Here is an 18,492-nt window from a genome sequence, read left to right on the forward strand (position 1 = left end):
ATTTCAGTGGGTCTACTCTGAGTAAGGACTAACATAGGCTACAATCCTCCATGTCCATTTTAGGAGCTTATCGGGTCAGACAACATTTTATTGTACATTCTGGGTGCAGGGGTTCCCCCTTGGACTGGGGTCCACCTATGCTGAAATGTAGTAACTTACCGTTTGTATTTTTGTGATGACCAGTGCTTTCTAACAAGTAAATTTGACAGACTGACAGATTCCATACACAAAAGTCATTTGGTCCGGCAGTTGATTCTTCCTTCAAGTCTAGCAATGAAGTCAGTAGGGTAACTATGGGGCTGCCCTCCAACAGAAGGTTATGGCCAGGAGACTTTGGAGGAGAGGCAATTGCCTCCCTCTGCCTAATAGTAGGGCTAGTCCCACCTACTACCTAAAGCTCTTTGACTCAGGGATGTTGCTGGACTCCACCCTGCCCCAGCCAGCATCGCTAATAGCCAGGGATGATGGGACCTCAAGTCCAACAGAATTTGGAGTTCCTCATCCCTGCTTAACTGCTGCTGCTGCTGCTGCTGCTGCTGGGAAACTTCTGCAGACACATGGTGAGCATGCACTCCTGAGATACTAAGCACTTCTGTCATTTCCCATTCCAAGTATTTTATTTGAAACAAAAATGGATGCATTTCCAGCATTCTTTCTCTCTGCCCTGCTACATGCCTTGCTTAGTTGGTTTTTTTTTTTTTTTAAGCTGACATTATCAGGATTTCCCCACAAGCTCCTCTATCCCACGTGCTGTGTCTTGACATCTTTCACAGTTTTATGTCATCATTGAGCCCACTCACAACTTCTCTCCGGAGAGCTTAAATTCTGGATTGCTGCACTTTCTGTATCTTCCATTGTCATACGTCCGAACTAGCGCGTGTGAGCAGTTTTTGTCTGGTTTTATTTCAAGCACCATTTGCACAATTGTGGTTCAAAATAACGAGTGTATTCACAGTCAATCAATGCAGCATTGCCAGGGCAGTACAATGTGTGCTTTAGGCCCATACACAGAAGAGTACCATTGTCTCCCAGTTGTGTCAAGAGTTGTCATATTACATGAAAAAAAAAAGCTGTGGTCCCTTTATCTCAGATGATGCTGAGATGGACAAATAGGAGCCCTATGATAAATATAAGTTCGAATTTGGAGAAAAACTTACTACAAAATAAGCCAAAATTACTTTCTAGAATGTATAAACTCCTGTTAGATTGGGAAGTGAAGGATGAAGAGATCAAATCTGTAATGGTTCTGTCATCTAAAGACTTTGGGTATAATATAATGATGGCAGCTTGGGAAAAATTACGGAAAAAAAGATCTGAAGTTCATGGCTTGTTATGTTTTATGGCTGGCACATAAAAATGCTGCATTTATTCCCATAGCGTTTGGAACGTTCTTGCTGCATGAAGCATTACTTTGAAATGGGCCTTTAAAATGCATGATTAGTGAAATAGCTGGCACCCAATGATTCCATTTTTGCAAACCTGAAATTACCTTTATTGACTTAAGTGCAGCATACCTGCCTCCTCAAAAGATTGATTGAGGGCCCACCTGGTATCCAAATTTGGGAGAAAGTTGAGGTGTAAATGCATTATACACACACACACACACTGAACCTCTGCTACAGCACCATGAACGTCAGGAGTGGAGACTCCCAATTTTCACCAGCCCCAGTCAGCGTGGTCATGGAGAAAGATGTCATTTGTCAGTCAGCAACAGCAGAAGGGCCACAGGTTCCCCTCTCCAGCATCAATAGCAAAAACACCTGTGCGCCTTGTGCTGTTTAATTGCTTGCCCCATTTTTGTGCAAGTAGAGTGGGAAACGTGTGCTCAGAAAATCTACCCCTTTTAACACATGATAGACTTATCTGCACGATTTCATAGAATCATAGTTGTAGAGTTGGAAGGGAGCTCTTAGCTTCAGGAACCTCAGCATGCAGTTGCTCATCCAATAGGAAACCACACCGGACCCTGCTTAGCTTTACAAATGTGCTAGTTGTTTTATTGTTGCACCACTAGGAGGTGTAAAATAGTGTAAAAATGGCCTGTTGCACTGCCGTTCAATACATTTTCTGTCTTGTTGTGGCCTCTTTCTGGCCAGCTCCTTCTCTATGGGACAACTTTAGTGCTGGCTTGGGCCAAAGGGAATTGTAGTCCAAAGCATCCAGAGGGCACCAGGTTGGAGAAGGCTGTGTTAAGTTTTCCACACATGGAAGCGCCCTGTGTGATCAGAGCTCTGCAAAGAGAGGAACCCAGGACACCCAGAGCTGAAGCCAAAGATAGCTGATGCAACTCCAGTGTCAGAGAGAGGGCAGCACAACTCTCTTTGTGGTGTGTGCACTGCAGAGCTTTACGGAAGAGAGAGTCATTTTAGAATTACTCGGGGAGAGGATACTTGTGGGTTGTGGCTGCTAAATCAGCAATCTTTGATGAACTTCCTTCCCATAAAATTCCCGGTGCACATTTTGCCACGTTTGCCGCATTGTTTTTGCCGCCGTGTTCCCTGCTGCTCTCGATTTGAAAGTGCAAGCCTCTGTCTGAGCAGTGAGGAGGAATCCAAGTGAGAAGCAAACGCTTGGCTGCAACTGATTTTGTTGCAGAGGGATTGTTTGCCCTCTGTGGGTTTCAGCAGTGTGCTGGAACTCCGCTGACAGGATCTCATTGATTCATGGAACCAACTTAAGCAGCAGTTTGGTTGCTCTCACCCTGGGGGCCTTCAGAGCTGCAGCCATGGCTTCCCCACAATTAAAGCATTAAAGCAGAGATTCCCTGTGAACATTTAACTGTTGCAATCCCATGTTATCTGGCCATGTCTTCCCTGCACAGACCCTCCTAGGTTATGCTAAGTAAGTCCTATTTAGCAAAGATACTCTACAGTGTTCATTGAAAGCTTATTCCTTGCAGCTTCATCCTAATTTATTTATGATGGGTATGGACTGATGAATGTGGGTGGAGTATTTGTTATTAATAATCTCTGAATTGCCCCAGTGACAGCTTTAGGCTGAAATCTCCTGCATTTTCTTCTCAAAAGTAAGTCCCATTGTGTTTAGTGGGAGTTGTTGCCAGATAAGTGTGTGTTTGCAGTGGCAATTTCTGATTTCTCCCCTGTTAAGTATTTAATAGATAGAAATAATAATCCTATTGATTGATTGATTGATTGATTGCATTTTATCACTTCTCTCCAAGGAGCTCAAGGTGGCACATACATGCTTCTCCTGCATCTCATTTAATTTCTACAACAACCCTGCGAGGCGGGTTAGGGTAAGAGAAGGCAATGACTGGGCCAAGGTCGTACCCAGTGAGCTTCAAGGCCAAGTGGGGTTTGAACCCTGGTCTCGCAGGCCTCAGGCCAAAGCTCTAGCCACTGTACCACACTGGCTCTACTGTATCACACCGAAACCAGTACCGGTAATTAAGGGATTTGTGTGCCTTTGCTGTTGTGTCTCTGGACTGAAGTATTACTGTATTTTACACTGTCATCTGCCATTATGGGGCAACATCTTGTACCTGATCCCATGTTAGCCCTGCTGTCAATGGAAAATTATATAAATCAAAATGTCAAGCATAAAGAGTTGGTCTTCTTTCTTATGACAGCAGTGAGGCAAATAGTTGTTTCCACTTGGGGGGGGGGGCTCCCTTTACCACCACAGAGTTTTGGACCCAATACGTGTGGAACTTATGGAGCACTTCCAGAGCGCTTGACTCACCACCGGAGGTGCATAAGAGGAATAACAAAAGAAAGATGGGTTTGACTCAGTAGGGTCTCAGTTTATATCCTTTATTAACAATAGGAGAGCCTCTTCCATCTCAATCGCAGCAGCAACTCTGGAGACGTTATCTTAACGCTTGAGATTGAAGCAAACCCTGTGGATGTGAGCTTAACCTGAAACGTAAAAGATTTCCCAAGTAAACGCAAAAGATTTCCCAAGTAAATCAGTTGTTAAGTTTTACATATAAAACTTAACAGCTGGACATGCATTTCTCTATGCAAATCCGAGTCAAACCCCCCAAAGTTGTCCTCCCTTCATTAAGGCTGATGCAGTAATGTTGTGATCTTTGAACAAAGCATGCATCATACCAAAGAAAAGCAGAAGGGGAAGCACATTACACTTGTCTGGTTATGCAGAAACCAGAGAGTGCAGCAGTGGCATAACGTAGGTTGCCTGTGCCCGGGACCACGTGGAGGGTGTGTGTGGCAGAGGGAAACGGATGGAGTACGCATACACATTCAACTGCCTAATGACGTCCGCATCACCCAGGAGATCCTAGCCACAGAGATAATAAAAGAAGAGTCACTCCGTTGTCTGGAGAGGTCACTTCCTGGTTTGCATGGAGAAGCTGTTTTTAATGGAGCCCAGTGACGGAAGTGTGCAGCTGTATTGAGGCAGCACCGGGAGTTGAAATTTTGTACCGCTAACAATTTTGTGCCCAGCGCAACCATCCCTGTAGCGCCCCCCCCCATGTTACACCACTGGGCTGCAGTGATCCAATGATGCAGTCTGGTTTTGGGAAGCTGCCCTTCATCATAACTCTTCTCTTTTTGCTTTTCAGGGACTTCTTGCCCCGTGGATCTGGCATTGTCACCAGGCGTCCCTTGGTCCTGCAACTGGTCAACTCCCCTACAGGTACACCAGCCCCTCTCTCTCCTCTTTTGTTTCAGTATTCTATTTTTATTTTGTAAAGTTTGTATACTACTTGTAGAAAACCTCAGAGTGGTGTAAATGCAAAGTTGTCTCCCAAAGTTCCACATAAAAGGTAAAGAGACCCCTGACCATCAGGTCCAGTCGTGTCCAGTCATGTCCGACTCCGGGGTTGCGGCACTCATCTTGCTCTATAGGCCGAGGGAGCCGGCGTTTGTCCGCAGACAGCTTCCGGGTCATGTGGCTAGCATGACAAAACTGCTTCTGGCAACCTAGAGCAGCGCAAGGAATCGCCGTTTACCTTCCCGCTGGAGCGGTCCCTATTTATCTGCTTGCACTTTGACGTGCTTTCAAACTGCTAGGTTGGCAGAAGCTGGGACCGAGCAACGGGAGCTCACCCCGTGGCGGGGATTCGAACTGCCGACCTTCTGATCAGCAAGCCCTAGGCTCTCTGGTTTAACCCACAGCGCCACCTGGGTCCCTTGGAGGTTGTTAAACAGAAGCTGGATGGCCACTTGTTGGGGTGCTTTAGCTGTAATTCATGTATTGTTTTGGGGGGGGGGGTTGGACTAGATCATGTGTCTTCAACCAGTGGGTCGGGACCCATAGGTGAGTTGTAAGGCCATTCCAGACGGGTCACAGCAAAACTGTTGCTGCCATGTTGGACTTCAGCTAAGGTTGACCAAACCAAAGGAACACTGAATGCGGTATCTGGGCTACAACACATTTTTATGATAAGACCCTTTGTTTTATCAATTTCCATGAGTGCCGCAAAGTGGCAGGAGAAGGGCAACAGCCTTTTTCAGTAAGAAAGGTATTTCTAGCTACCTGTAATCTCCCCTTTCCAATAGCTGTCCCTGTAGGGAGGGAGCTCTCTAAGCTGTAGGGACACTCTTTTCACTTTCTAGTCTGTTTCTATAGCTTTGCAGAGCTCTCCCAGAATAAGAGTGATGCTGGGGGCTAGAATAGAGTTGCCTTCTGCTGTGGTTGCCATCATAGCATCAGCTGGGGCCCCTGGAAGTGATAATAGAAGCCTAGGTGCAGGAAATGAGATTTAGAAGGAGCAGGGGCAGGGTTGGGTCAAGAGGCAAGTTCCTTGCTGGATTTCATTTAGTAGCAATGCTATGTATGTTGCTCAGCAAATTGCCATTTTAAGATTAATCATGTGCCTTACGAGTGCTATTAAGCATAAACCAAAAGTGAATATGTGAAAGTGGGTCCCCTGTTGCAGGGTTGGAGTAACAGGTGGGTCTCAGTCCTGGACCAGCTGAGGACCACTGAAGTATATGATCCTCAGGGTCCCTTCCAACTCAACAGTTACATGAGTTGATGAAACCCAAACCATCCAATTTGCTCAATTTTCCCAAGCCAGGTGCCTGCGATTTTCTACTGTTGTTCCTGTCATGGTATTGCTCCATATTGATCTCCAGAGCTGACCTCAACATATAATAAGCAGAGCAAAAGCTCAAACACGATGCAGGTTTCCCAAAAATAACTCGGAGGCAATCAGCTTCATGCAGCAGACTTTGCTGAAGGTAAATGAGCATAACAGTTCAAATACATCAACTCAGGCTTGGCACAGTCTCTTAGCAAAAATCCAGCTGCAGTAAAAAAACTTAGCTTACAATAAAACTGAAACCTTAGCACTAAGCCTGTTATGTACCAGGCATAGGCAACCTTCAGCCCTCCAGATGTTTTGGCCTACAACTCCCATGATCCCTAGCTAACAGGACCAGTGGTCATGGATGATGGGAAATGTAGTCCAAAACATCTGGAGGGCCGAAGGTTGCCTATGCCTGTTATATACAGACCACCACACCAGAAGGAAAGAGAGACAGAAAGTAAAACCCAGCTTCCCTCTGGCCTGTTCTTACAGTCAGCAGCATGATCTTGAGCGAAAGGGAGCAGAACCAGTTTAACTCAGCTGTGCTCAGCTTCTCTGAAGGAATAACCCAAGAGTTAGGAAGCTTCTGCTTGTTTCCAGGCCGAATAGAAGCTGAGAAACTTCCAGCTTGCACCACAGAGAAGTTTCCAGAACTTTCTTGAATTAATTAGAATAGGAAAGATCCCTGCACTTTAAACCAATACTTTCTGTACCAGAAATGCAGACCTGACCTTTCCTCCCACCCACCCACCCGTTTCCTAGAATATGGTGAGTTCCTACACTGCAAAGGAAAGAAGTTCACTGACTTTGATGAGATACGTCAGGAAATCGAGGCTGAGACTGACAGGATAACCGGCTCAAACAAGGGCATCTCTCCTGTCCCAATCAATCTGCGAGTCTATTCTCCCCATGGTAAGTCCCCTCTTTGTGCCAAGTGTGGGCGGTGGAAGCTTCGGACTCCATCTTGTATGATGCCACCAAGGTTTAGGATTATGTGAAAAACTCCTGTATGTGAAACTCCTCCAGGGTAAAATGTCCAGAACATTTCAGTTTGGATGATGATGATGATGATGATGATGATGATGATGAAATACTAAATTTGTATATCTCCCTTCATCCGAAGAACAAGGGGTGGTTCACAACATAGTAAAAGAAGATGATTGGGGTGAGGTAATGCCATGATGAAGGCATATAATAATATGAATAGGGCTGATTAAAGACACTTAATTAACCTTCCCCAGCCTGGTGGCCCTCTAGATGCTTAGACTACAGTTCTCATTAGACCCACCCACTAAGGCCATGCTGGCTGTGGGTGGCTGATGGGAGCTGCAAAACATCTGGAGGGCAGCAGGTTAGGGAAGGCTGACTTGTATCAACCTGCTTCCCAAAGACATCTGGTTGGCTGTGTTTGAAAGTAAAGCAGAGGAACAGATGGATACCACCTTGAATAAATTATTGGAGAGGTCAGGTAAGCCCCACCCTACATAATTAACCCCACATGGGGTGCATGCAACCCAACTGAATAGCAATCCCCATCAATTTTTTGGGGGCCTGGCCCCCTCAAATATTTTATTGGGAGGGCTGAAGGGACCTTGGAATTGGCTCCTATGGGTGGACATTTGGTTTGGAACACTGCAAAACAGCATTCTAGACTGTGAGTGGGGAATCTGTGGCCCTCCAGATGTTTCTGGATTAGAATCCACATCATCCCTGGCAGTTGTCGTCCCATCTGGAGAACACCACATTGACTACCTCTTCTCTAGGCTGTAGAATACTTTGCCCACTTCTTACGTTCCTATGAGACAAAGTAACATCACCCAGCCTGGGCATCTCCTTCTCTTCCTTTATCTAGTCCTGAGTCTGACCCTGGTGGATCTTCCCGGGATGACCAAGGTTCCAGTTGGAGACCAGCCTGCTGACATTGAGTTCCAGATCCGTGAAATGCTAATGCAGTTTGTCACCAAAGAGAACTGCCTCATCCTTGCAGTGTCCCCAGCAAATTCAGACCTGGCCAACTCTGATGCTCTCAAGATTGCTAAAGAAGTCGACCCTCAAGGTAAACTCAGCTCTTGTGTTTATATTTTTCTCATTGTTTGTCCCTTTCCTACCCCAATGGTCTCCTTTTCTTCCCTTGACCACTGGCTATTGCAAATATCACCAAAAAAGGTTCACTCCAAGCAGCACTAAGTTCCCGGGGTGCCATTTTTACATTTGTGTTTTCCTTGTAATGAGAGTGAGTGCTGGAGACTTAGAATGTTTTTGTAAGAGAGCCAGTGTGGTGTAGTGGTTAAGAGCGGTAGACTTGTTATCTGGGGAACCGGGTTCGCGTCTCCACTCCTCCACATGCAGCTGCTGGGTGACCTTGGGCTAGTCACACTTCTCTGAAGTCTCTCAGCCCCACTCACCTCACAGAGTGTTTGTTGTGGGGGAGGAAGGGAAAGGAGAATGTTAGCCGCTTTGAGACTCCTTCGGGTAGTGATAAAGCAGGATATCACATCCAAACTCTTCTTCTTCTTTTTCTTAGAAGTGTGCATGCACACGAAAGCTCATACCAAGAACAAACTTAGTTGGTCTCTAAGGTCCTACTGAAAGGATTGTTTTGTTTTGTTTTGTTTTGTTTTGACTATGGCAGACCAACACGGCTACCTACCTGTATTTGTAATAACAGTTTATTTAAAGGTAAAGGTAAAGGAACCCTGGCAGTTAAGTCCAGTTTATTTACAAATATAAAGAAGTAGATCATGTTGGAAGCAAGCAGAATGCTAAAGCAGGTGGCACCATTCCTAATCCTGTATGAGATCCCAAACAACAGCATCAAGAACTCCTATAGCTTCACCTCCCTCTCCCAATCTGCATCCTGTTTATCTAACTCCAGATAAGCTCCCAGATCTCTGTAGCAATGCCATTATAAATGTGCTGGTCATTAATCGCCACAAGTTCTTTAATTGTTTCTGCTTCAACAGGCTAATATGACTACCCTTCTGGAAACAGATATATGCTTATTCTACTCCCCTCTTCCCCACAAGCAATGAGGTATCCCATTGAGAACTCATTCCGTATATATATATATGGATATCGGTCTTTTCTCACTGACCATGAATTCAGGTCCCCTCTTGGTCTTCATATGTGGGAAAGGTCCAGGGTATGTACTGGAATGAAACAGGTCAATGTACTGCCCCATAACTCTCATTGTTTGCTTATTATCTAACAGGCCAGCGTACCATTGGAGTTATCACCAAGTTGGACCTGATGGATGAAGGAACTGATGCTCGTGATGTCCTGGAGAACAAGCTGCTTCCACTACGGAGAGGCAAGGACTTTTCTGTTTTCCTCTCTTTTCGCTTTCATTCTCCTCCTCCTAATATCAGGGCCTACTTCAGCTCCTAGTCCTTCATTGCATTCTGACAATTTATGTGTCTTGCCAACATTGGCTTTACTCTTTCAAAAGAAGAAGAAAGGAAATGTTTTCCCAGGCTCAAGATGAACTACCAGGTCTGGGTGAAAGTACATTGAGTATTAAAAATGAGTTAAACTTTTCACACTCCAGAGTAGGGGTAGCCAATGTAGTGCCCTCCAGCTGTTTCGTACTACTGCTAACCTCAGTCAACATGGCCAGTGGTCAGGGGTGATGAGAGCTGTAGTTGAATAACATCTAGAGGACGCCATGTTGGCTGACGCTACTCCTGAACTTCAACAATTGACTTCGGATTTCTAATTGATTGTTGGAGGTGACCTTTCAACGATTTGGAGCTGGGATACCTTAAATACCATCTCTTCGTTTCTGAAACCACCCATTTGCTTTGATCTTCAGCAGGTTTCTACGTAGTCTTACTTTTGTGACATAGCCTAGCTGTTCCCAAACTTTTCTGAGTCGTGAAACACTTTTCTGGAGAGAAATTCGTCATGGAACAATATCATTGCCCTTAAGTCAAAGGCATGGATGTGCATTTTTGACTTTTTTTTACCTACCTCTATTTTATATGTTTTTGGTTGGTATTTTATCATATAGCAACAGCACAAAATATTTTTCAAATTCTAAATAGCAGAAATTTTGATCTAAACTTATTTTTTCTCATTGAAAGTCATTGAAAAATGGATCTTCGAATACATGCCTGTGGCCTAAGGGCGACAATATTTTCACCTAGCACCTACATAGGTACTAAACCAAATGATAGCTGTATTGACGATGGAATGTATTTTTAAGCATTTGGGCATGTTAAACATAAAGTTTATATCATTCAAAATGTTGTTTTCTCCACTAAACTACATAAATGAAAAGCAATAACCAAAAAAATAAAATAAAGTAAGACAAAACATTTGAGAATGAATTCAAAGCAGGCATTGTAAATCCACAATATGTTACCCACATAGAGATGGTATTTAAAACCATTTCTACAGTTGCAAAACCAAAAATGTCACTTGAAAAAGAACAATAAAGCATAGCTCAGGAACTTAGATTCTAATGAGAGAGATGGGACTGCTTTGATTTGCACAACGTGGCTATATCTGGTTGAATTTAGGACAGCTGCAATGGAATATCTGGCTCTGCATTGATGCGGGACCTGTAGTTTGTTTTAGTTGCCATATAGGCAGAGAACCCTGATTCACATAGTGACTTCTTAGTTGCAAAAATTGCAGAATCTCATGTCAAATAAATCAAGCACTCATACAACTGCGATGCCAGACAGTTTGCAACCCAAAAGTTTGCCTTATTTTTTTCCATAAAGAATTTAGAAAGACTAGATGGGCAATTGGCCTGATCCAGCGGGCTCTTCTTATGTTCTTCCAAGCTGTAGTCCAGCAACATCTGGAGGGCCACAGGTCCCCCAAACTTGCTACTGAACACAATTCAGTTCCTTGTTACATCCAGTTCCTTGTCACGTAATTTGTGTCTATCACTCTTTGATACCTGCACTTTCTGATCTGTTCTTTCCTAGGCTACATTGGTGTGGTCAACAGAAGCCAGAAGGATATTGATGGAAAGAAGGATATTCAGGCTGCGTTGGCTGCAGAGAGGAAGTTCTTTCTCACCCACCCAGCGTACAGGCACATGGCCGATCGTATGGGCACGCCCTATCTGCAGAAAGTACTGAACCAGGTAAAGGCTGATGCACACAGGGCTGACTTGGCTGGGACTTCTGCATGGGGTACCACCAAAAGAATAATACAGAGCACATTGAGATTGTTCAGGGACCAGAGGGCTGGAAAGCAGCTAGCTCTTTTTTATGTTATTTTTTTTTAAAATTTTTTTATTCATTTTATAATATATAACAAAAACAAACACAACAACAACAAACCATGACAATAACAATTACAACAACAACAATATACAGTTTTTATCAAATTTTCTCAATGGGACCTCCTTCGATCTTCCCTTCCTGGATTCCATTTCTCTCCTATTTTAAGCAGGATCTTCATATTTAACTTCCTTACCTCTTAATTTCCAATTATTCAATTATTCATTTTGCAACGCAATTTTCTCCTCTATTTCTTTTTTACCCCAATTTTTATCCGGAAATCCCTAACTTCTTCCCTAGATTTTCAAATATTCTCAATATTACAATATTTCTTTAAATACAATTTTAAATTTCTTCCACTCTTCCTGCACTGTCTCCTCCCTCTGTTCACGCAGTCTTGCTTAAAAAAAAAGGAAAGCAGCTAGCTCAGCTCCCTGCTTTGCACGATGCACAGTCCAGAATTCAGCTATTGACCTGATGACCAGCTGGCCTCTGCTTAAATACCCACACGTAAAAAAGGCCCCGCTTCCTCTCATGCATGGACAGATGGCGTGGTAGGGTGGCAGTATTTAGCTGACCCCCTGACAGCTGAGTTGCTGCTGCTTACTGGGAGGCGCAAGGCAGCGGGGAGATTGGCACAAACATACTAGCATGGGCTTCCTCACCACCTTCCCCACCCCACGCCCCACCCTGGTAAAGTAGCAGCAGAAACCCAGCTGTCAGGAGGTCAGGTAAGTGCCACCACCCCACTGTGACGCCCACTATTGCTCCCACGGCCGTCTGCTTCACAGCCGAACAGATCATACCACTAGGAAGGTTGTCTTAATGTTTGGCTGAAATTTGGTTCCCTGTGTTTCCCACCCACTGGCTCTAGTCCCTTCCTCTGAAGCAGCAGAGAACAAGTCTCCTTGGCAGACCTTCAGAGACTTAAACACTGCTATTGCGTTTCTACTACTATGAGGAACGGTCCAGAGAGCTGAAAATGTTACACCGGAAAAACAAAAGGCAAAGTAGATGATCCTTTATTAATCCTAGTCACCCTCTTCTGGATAAATCCATTAGGTTACTTGATTAAAACACCCTTAAAGGTAAAGGTAAAGGGACCCCTGACAGTTAAGTCCGGTCGCAGACGACTGGGGTTGCGGCGCTCATCTCGCTCTATAGGCCGAGGGAGCCGGCGTTTGTCCACAGACAGTTTTTCTGGGTCATGTAGCCAGCATGACTAAGCTGCTTCTGGTGAACCAGAGCAGCGCACGGAAATGCCGTTTAACTTCCTGCCCTACCTATTAATCTACTTGCACTTTGACGTGCTTTCGAACTGCTAGGTTGGCAGGAGCAGGGAATGAGCAATGGGAGCTCACCCCGTCGTAGGGATTCGAACCGCTGACCTTCTGATCGGCAAGCCCTAGGCTCTCTGGTTTAACCTACAGCGCCACCTGTGTCCCTTAGTAGATGAAAAATGCCCTCTAAATGGTTGGAGCGATAGTACTAAACATCTGCAGGGCACCAGGTTTACAAAGTCTGTTTTGAGATGATGCCAACTGACAGACGTGTGCAGCATAAAAAAAAATAATGGGCTGCCTTGTACAATGTTGTATGCTGACCATCAAACAACGATGACAAAACTAATTTAAGAGTACAATTAATTTTTTGTCTTCATAAGACTTGGTTCATACTTAATGGCTAAACAGTGGTTTGGCTACTATGACCTTATCAGGCTCATGTACTCTTCCTCCCTCATGTGATCTAGTTCCCCCTCTTATTTCCTATGCTGTGCAAACAACAGTTTACCTAACCAAGAATAGGAGAAGCATGATTTGAAGTAGATTTCAAATTCTGGCAAGCTATGGTTTGTGCAAACCCACAGTTCAAGAGGCAGGGAGGGGAGACGAAAGCATATCCAATCCTGAAGCAAGTACAAAGCTTGCTTTTGCCTATGCGTCACCCAGCCTAATGGGATTTTAGCTCATTTTTGTCAATGGTCTCCTTTCCTTGTGCAGCAACTGACCAATCATATCCGAGACACGTTGCCAGGCCTGCGAAACAAACTCCAGAGCCAGCTTCTCTCCATTGAGAAAGAAGTGGAAGAATACAAGAACTTCCGCCCTGATGACCCTGCCCGCAAGACCAAAGCTCTGCTTCAGTGAGTGACCTATTAATTAAGAGCACAGTGCTACCTCGGGTTACATACGCTTCAGGTTACATACTCTGCTAACCCAGAAATAACGCTTCAGGTTAAGAACTTTGCTTCAGAATGAGAACAGAAATTGTGTGGCAGCGGGAGGCCCCATTAGCTAAAGTGGTGCTTCAGGTTAAGAATAGTTTCAGGTTAAGAACGGACCTCCGGAACGAATTAAGTACATAACCAGAGGTACCACTGTACTTAGATTGCCCTTGGGGCCCTGTATCACCATGGAAGAGTCTGCTGCTTGGGGGATTTCTGACGTGCTGGGCGCAATGCCCTCTTTGACATGCCAATTGCCACTGCCTCTGATGCGCCCTCCCCTGTCCTTCCCATAGAGTTTTTCACCAGAGATAACCGTGCCCTGCTGGTTCTCTCCCACCCGGTTTCCTTTATGTCCACTATATCAATGCTGCCTTCTAAGGCCATCATGGCTCGGAGGCTTCTAGCAGTAGCAAGCAAACACTTGAAGCCAAGCCTGGATTTCACCATCCTACCTAGCAACCTAAATTTGGTTCCTGGGACCTCATAAGTACATTTATCTCATTTATTTATTACATTTATATCCCACCTGTTTCTACAGGGAGCTCAAGGTGGCATACACAGTTCTCCCTCCTCATTTAATCCTCACAACAACCCCGTGAGATTAGGCTAAGAGATGGTGACTGGCCCAAGGTCACCCCGTGAGCTTCCTGGCAGAGTGGGGATTCGAACTCCAGTCTCCTAGGTCCTGGTCCAGAGCTCTACAATCACTACTCCACACTGGCTTCTGAGCCCTCGCCAGTGCTGTCTGCTGGGCTCTTCTTAAGCTTGTGTCATGTATGTTGTAGCAAATGATTTATACCTTTCTTTTCTCCCCCTTTTTTTGGAGTGTGCAATAGAAAGGGACAATCACAGCCAGCTCACAAACTGACGGTAAAACGTGTGATGGCTTCAGTGAACTTTAATTGGATGGGTGTTCCGCATTTATGAAGTCTCTTCCTTCCTTCTTTAATTCCCTGCATAGGATGGTCCAGCAGTTTGCTGTGGACTTTGAGAAGCGCATTGAAGGCTCTGGCGACCAGATTGATACCTATGAGCTGTCTGGAGGTGCCAGGATCAACCGCATATTCCACGAGAGATTCCCCTTTGAGTTGGTGAAGGTAAAACGGATTCCCTGCAGATTATTTTTGGCCTACAACTTCCATCAGCCCCATACAGCCCTGCTGGGTTGTTGAACAGCTGGAATGAAGTCTGAGGCGGCTGGCATAGGCTAGCGTTGGCATTTCCTTTTTTGCTTCCTGTATTCTTTCTTCTTCTTCTTCTTCTTCTTCTTCTTCTTCTTCTTCTTCTTCTTCTTCTTCTTCTTCTTCTTCTCCTCCTCCTCCTCCTCCTCCTCCTCCTCCTCCTCTTCTTCTTCTTCTTCTTCTTCTTCTTCTTCTTCTTCTTCTTCTTCTTCTTCTTCTTCGGTATGCTTCAGAGTAACATGCTGCTTTCTTCATTTTCATTCCCTTCCATTTCCCTTCTTTTTGCTATTCATAGAATCATAAAACTGTACAGTTGGAAGGGACCTGAGCGTCTTCTAGTCCTACCACTTCCAATGCAGGAATTGCAGCTGAAGCATTCCTTACAGACAGCTATCCTCTGTTTAAAAACCTCCCGCGAAGAGCCCACCGTCTTCTGAGGGAGCCTGTTTCACTGTCAAACGGCTCTTGCCACCATAAAGTTTCGTCAGAATCTCCTCCCTTGTCATTTGAATCCGTTGCTTTGGGTCCCACCCTCTGGGGCAGCTGGGGTGGGTGCTCCCTGTCTTCTTTCTGTGAGGCCCTGAAAACCCTTAAGAACAGGGGTGTAAGTTTCAGTTTCCTGAGGGGCAGCCCTTTTGAGAGAACTGTTGTAGAGCTGAGGTGAATAACAAGAGGCCATTTGCCCTTGAGCTTATTTATTATTTACTTAATTTGTTGCATGTATATCCCACCTTCTTAATTTATTGCATTTGTATCCTGCCGCACATAGTTCCCCTCTTCCCCATTTTATCCTCACAACAACCCTGTGAGGTAGGTTTAGGCTGAGAGTGAGTGACTGGCCCAAGGTCACTCAATGAGCTTCAAGACCGAGTAGGCATTTGAACCCTGGCCTCCCAGATCTTCGCCTGTCATTCTGCAGTAATAGCAGCTTCCTGATCAAGTACAAGGGAAGCCCCCCATAGAGCACATTGAGGTAGTCCAGACTTGTAGCAATATGCTGCAGTGGCTGTGCTGATGGCTTTTTTCTCCCCACGCAGATGGAATTTGACGAGAAGGAGCTGCGAAGAGAGATCAGCTACGCCATCAAGAACATCCATGGAATCAGGCATGTATCAATGCAATGGAGGCAGGCTCCCTCTGCGCCGTTTCCTTGACAGTATTTGTAGAACTTCCAGGGCTGGGCCCTGAAGACGTCAGAGGTATGGTAGGTTAGCAGATGGGCAGAAGTGCCTGCCAAGGTGGTCGGCTTTGAAACCTGTGGGTAGGTTCCACTATTGATCCCTGGCAGGAGCATGTAAAATAATTAAGCTGCCCCTCCATTCACTGTGGAAGGGGAAGTGATGTCATCTGCAAGTAAAAGCACTCCACAGAATAATCTCACCCTGGCTATTGTTTCATGTTGCTTTCCCCCCTCGAATATCTACAATGGCTCAGTTTTCCATTCTGGTGGCAAGGCCACTTCTGTTCTGAAACCTGCACTGCTGTTAAACAGGCCTGTCATACTTGCAGGACCCATTTAGACTCGCCTCCCCCACCTGATGCCTTCCAGATGTTTCTTCAGTCTTGGCTCACGTGGCCAGTGGTTGGTATTATGAGGGCTGTAGACCAAAACATCTGGATGGCACCAGCTTCAGGGGTATGGCTTTGATGTTGCACCAAGCCCAGGAGCTGGCTGTAGTTTGGCCTGATTAAGAAGGGGGAGAAGGTTCTTAGCATGCCAGCTGGGACAGAGCAGCCCTGAGGTGCATTTTGCTCCTCTTACTTCCCATGAGTTCTCAGCACTTTTAAGTTTTCCATGATGGGCAACTCATGATGGAGTGTGCATCCTGCCTAAGGCCTGCATCGTAAAGGTTGAGTCTGGATTCACATTTGTTGCTTCTTCTGTGTGCAGTGATAATCAGCCTCAAAGTTCTCTAGGCTCTGTTCTCATCCGATGCTCTCCTCCCTCTGCCATCACTGCAAGTGTGTCGTTAGAAAAGATAAACAATCTAAGCGACTAACTGGGTGTGGTGGTGGCGGCGGCAGTACTGCTGCCGCTACTTGAGTCCCTTCTCTTCCTCCTTCCTTGCAATGATAAGGGCAGCCTTCACCAACCTGGTGCCTTGGAAAAATTTAGTACTACAATTCCCATCATTCCCAGCCAGCACAGCAATAGAACCCCCAGAATGTAGCACATGCCAAGCTACAAAGGGAACAAATTAAAAACCAGCAGCTAGCTAAAACCCTAATGAAAATGTGGGGAACCAGTGGCCCTGTATGTCTTGTAGGACTACAACTCCCATCATCCCTGGCCATTGGACTGGTGGGAATTGGAGCCCAACAAGGTTTTGTGCAGGCAAGGGAGCCAAATGCACCCCCCCCCAAGCCTCTTAATCTAGCCCCTGCCAAGCCCTGCTCAGGGCCCTCCTCAAGGGCTTTGGATTGGTTTGAATGTGCTATTCAACTGAGAGAAGGCCTCTCACTTGCTTAGATGGTGGATGGATTGGTAGTGTGTGTGTGTGTGTTTGTGTAGAAACACCTGACTTTTGCATGGCTGGGATGTAAAGTGCTGTACAAAGGTAAAAGTCATTTCCATTGTTCTGCCTCTGGCCCCATCCACTGCAGCAGGCAGCCCTGGGAAGGTTGCCTGTATGAGAGTGTGAGCCAGAGCTTCCTCACCCCTGATTTGGAGGGCCAAAGGTTCCCCACTCCTGCTGTTAAGCAATGCTCAAAGAACAGTGCAGCAGGGCAGAAGGAGGGTCAGCTTGGGAGGTCCAAAGCCTGCTGGGACAGGAAGGTCATCTCCTCTCCATCTAAGCCAGAGGTTGGCCCATCGCTTCAGCTCCCTACAGCCCCTCCTGGGGCTGATGGTAGCTGGGAGAGCCACAGTTTCCTCCACCCCTGGCCTCGTCCATGTGGGGAGGTGGGTTGTGTAGCCCCTCAGAGAGCTCTTCTCTTCCTTCCTGATTTTCCAAGTCTCACCCAGCACACACCAAGCTGCTTCTCTGTGATAAGAGCGCCTGCTCTGAAGTTGATCTGTAATGCTGTGTCACTCCTCTTGCCCTGTCTTCCTCCCACTTTGTCTTGTCCCTTCCCCACCGGGGTGTTTAGAACCGGTCTCTTCACGCCCGACATGGCCTTTGAGACCATTGTGAAAAAGCAGGTGAAGAAGATTAAAGAGCCTTGCCTGAAATGCGTGGATATGGTGATTTCGGAGTTAATCAATACCGTTAGACAGTGCACCAAGAAGGTAACCCCGAAAGGGAGCATGGAGTTCCCAACATGCTCTTGCCCACATCCCCCCTGGCTGAAGCACAGCATTTGTGATCTGGGTGACAACCCTGCCTGGCAGTGACGTTTTGTTGTATTTTCTAACTACCGTCCTTAACAGCATGACTAGAACTGAGCGAATCCAAGCTGGAGCGAATCCTAGCCAATCAGAAAGAGAAGGGGGAGCTTAAGGGGTGTGGCTAGCTTTCCTTCCATCAAACAAAGCACAGCCATTTCTCCATGATCTCTAGAATCCTGGGTCCCACTACAACTTACTGCACCATGAGGTGAGGAACAAATGCATTCATCTGGCCCTCAAACAGGAGGAAAATTTTATACTTAAAAAAAGAACCCAAAAACAACAGGCTGCAGTCTTGTCCCCACCCCACACAGCTTCACCAGAATTCTACCTGATTTCTCCATTTGCTTCTGATTTCTCTATTAGAGGTTCCTTTGGATATTTCTGGTCTTCAGAATGGGATATAGATAGGAAACAATGCTTAGGGCGAAAACAGATTCAGCAATCCCAGAGGAATCACACCTAGCTCTTTACCTTGGCTTCACAACATCTCTTAGAGA

At 45.7% G+C, this 18,492-nt stretch overlaps 1 protein-coding gene across 13 annotated transcripts in view; it reads left to right on the forward strand.

The window, feature by feature from the left end:
- The window catches only part of DNM1 (dynamin 1), a 141,792-nt gene that overhangs the window by 29,967 nt on the left and 93,333 nt on the right, over positions 1-18,492 (forward strand). For 10 of the 13 annotated variants that reach the window (XR_004425810.1, XR_004425809.1, XR_004425811.1 and 7 more), the window contains exons 2-10: positions 4,547-4,620; positions 6,782-6,931; positions 7,872-8,075; positions 9,231-9,329; positions 10,957-11,117; positions 13,257-13,399; positions 14,445-14,580; positions 15,702-15,769; positions 17,755-17,893. Coding sequence is in view for 10 of the 13 variants with exons in the window: in XM_033137365.1 (XP_032993256.1) it covers positions 4,547-4,620; positions 6,782-6,931; positions 7,872-8,075; positions 9,231-9,329; positions 10,957-11,117; positions 13,257-13,399; positions 14,445-14,580; positions 15,702-15,769; positions 17,755-17,893 (1,174 nt within the window). In the remaining 3 variants the exon portion in view is untranslated. The remainder of the gene's footprint in view (positions 1-4,546; positions 4,621-6,781; positions 6,932-7,871; positions 8,076-9,230; positions 9,330-10,956; positions 11,118-13,256; positions 13,400-14,444; positions 14,581-15,701; positions 15,770-17,754; positions 17,894-18,492) is intronic. The other 3 variants (XM_033137356.1, XM_033137361.1, XM_033137364.1) reach the window with 1 other exon arrangement.

Source organism: Lacerta agilis, chromosome Z, assembly GCF_009819535.1.
Source record: "Lacerta agilis isolate rLacAgi1 chromosome Z, rLacAgi1.pri, whole genome shotgun sequence".
In the NCBI taxonomy this organism is placed as follows: Eukaryota; Metazoa; Chordata; class Lepidosauria; order Squamata; family Lacertidae; genus Lacerta; species Lacerta agilis.